The 2040-nt window shown below is 54.1% G+C and overlaps 1 protein-coding gene across 1 annotated transcript; it reads right to left on the bottom strand.

Annotated features, from left to right (window-relative positions):
- Positions 1-711: 711 nt before the first annotated feature.
- LOC142819694 (putative G protein-coupled receptor 33) lies at positions 712-2040 on the bottom strand. Its single transcript, XM_089772650.1, has one exon. The coding sequence runs from the start codon at positions 2038-2040 to the stop codon at positions 1006-1008; it is 1035 nt and encodes a 344-aa protein (XP_089628776.1). The 3' UTR covers positions 712-1005.

Below are 2040 nucleotides of genomic sequence, written 5' to 3'. Positions count from 1 at the left end.
CCCTCCACCTGTGCTGGAGGTGTCACAGCAAGAGCTACAGCGCTCCCCGGCCACCGCCAAGGCACAGCCCAGGAGTTCTGGCTCCAACCCAGTGTCCCCTGGAAGCCGGGCTTCTCCAGAGAGATTCCAACACTGCCCCACAGCGAGGTTTGTGTTTCTCCTGGTGGTGCACATGCCCCGGCGCACATTGCAAAATGTATTCCGCACATGGATGGGAACAATCTGCACATGGCTGGATAATATGAGAGGGAATGTTGCTCCAAGCCCTGCCTTGCTCTGACCACTCTGCCAATTTTTCACACCCAACTGCGGCATGAATTTTGTTTCCTGGGACGCGTCACCACCATATGGGGATTGCAGCAAACTCTCTGGCTAAACGTGGCGACAAGGGGTGAGGGTGGGGACAAGTTGTTCTGAGTGGGGGAGGGGGCTCAGGGCTGGGGCAAAGAGTTTCAAACCAGTTCCAGAGTGTGAGGTTCTGGCACGTCCCAGGAATCGAGAACCCAAGCGACTCTACCAAGCTGTGACACAGAATGAAAGTTGGAATCCTTGGGGGATCTGCCCGCAGTGATGTATCCGGAATACAGGAGAGCTATACAGTTCAAAAGCATTTTGACATCTAAAACAACTTGCGGTCCTAGAGTCAGTTTAATATAGAACTCACAGGAGCATAAAGAGTTTTAAACTACTTATGCAGATGGCCGAAAACCATTCTAGAACCAAACAGGAATCCAGAACCTTCAGGACACTAAGGGGGTAAGGATATGCCAACGTGCCTAGAACACAAGACTGTTTAGAGCCTGCTATAAATCTATAGCCAGTCAGAAATCTAGTTGAGATTGGTCCTGCGTTGAGCAGGCGGCTGGACTTGATGACCTCCTAAGGTCTATTCCAGCTCTCTGATTTATTGTTCTAATCTAGACCCTAAGGAATGATTGCAATACCTAGAACCCCATAAAGCTAAGGTCAGCAGGTGTCTAGAACTTGCCCAGCCCCAAGTTTTTTCTATACTTCCATGCAGTCAGTTTCTCGCTGGGTCCTCCCATGGGAATGAGGCCCCAACCCATCGCGGTCGAGATCCTCGTAAAACGCTGCTTTGATCACAGAGAGCAGGGACGCCCTGAGGACCTGCTGGAACGTCTGCCCCACAAAGAGGTAGAGGACGGGCGTGAAGCAGACGTTGGCACAGAACATGATGACACAAATGAGCTGGAAGGTGGCAGTTAATGACTTGGGCCCCTCAATGAAGAGGATCAGGCCGTAGTAGAGGTGGTAGGGCAGCCAGCCGAAGACGAAGGACACCACCGCTGCCACCATGACTTTGAAGGGCTTCCCGCTCCTGGCCAGTCCCTTCTCCTTCATTGTCAGGCCCATCCGGACGTAGCATCCTGCAATGACGCAGAGGGGCAGCAGGAAGCCCAGCAGGAGCCGGCTCATGAACAGCACAAGGTGTATGTGCTCCTTCCAGGCATCTCCACCCTGGTCTCCAGTGCCAGTGTAATAATTTGTACAAGCAACTCTGCCATCCCCCAACATGCTGGTCTCCTGGAAAGCCAGATAGGGAGCACTGAGGGTCAAGGAGACCAGCCACGCCCCTGCAACCAGCTTCTTGGCCTCGTGCACGGTGCGGTGATGCTGGGACCAGACAGGGTGGCAGGTGAAGGTGTAGCGGTCCAGGCTGATGAGGGTGAGGAGGAAGACTGAAGAAAACATGCCAAGTTGGATGCAGGCACTGATGAGTTTGCACATGGCCGTGCCGAGGACCCAGTGGAAACCCATCAGGATGTAGATGATGAAGAAGGGGATCAGCAGGGTGAAGAGGAGAGAACAGGAGACCAGGTGGAGGAACCAGAGCGTGGTCACCGTCCTCTTCATCTTCCACCCCAGCACCCACAGGTACAGACCGTTCCCCACAAGACCCACCAGGACAGTGGGGAACAGAAGCCCGGCTGAGGCCAGCTGAACATCCTTCGTGGGTACGGGGGACTGGCTAGAATTTGTCCAGGTTACAGGTGGGAGGGTCCCGTTGCCTTGTTCCAT

Source organism: Pelodiscus sinensis, chromosome 22 (assembly GCF_052426305.1).
Source record: "Pelodiscus sinensis isolate ZL-2025 chromosome 22, ASM5242630v1, whole genome shotgun sequence".
NCBI classification, from domain to species: Eukaryota; Metazoa; Chordata; order Testudines; family Trionychidae; genus Pelodiscus; species Pelodiscus sinensis.
Note: the sequence above shows the minus strand (reverse complement) of the source record. Positions and strands in the feature narration are given on the sequence as shown.

What these genes read in the sequence shown, in the direction of transcription:
- LOC142819694 (XM_089772650.1), bottom strand. Translation starts at nt 2,040, where the DNA reads ATGGAACAAGGCAACGGGACCCTCCCACCTGTAACCTGGACAAATTCT.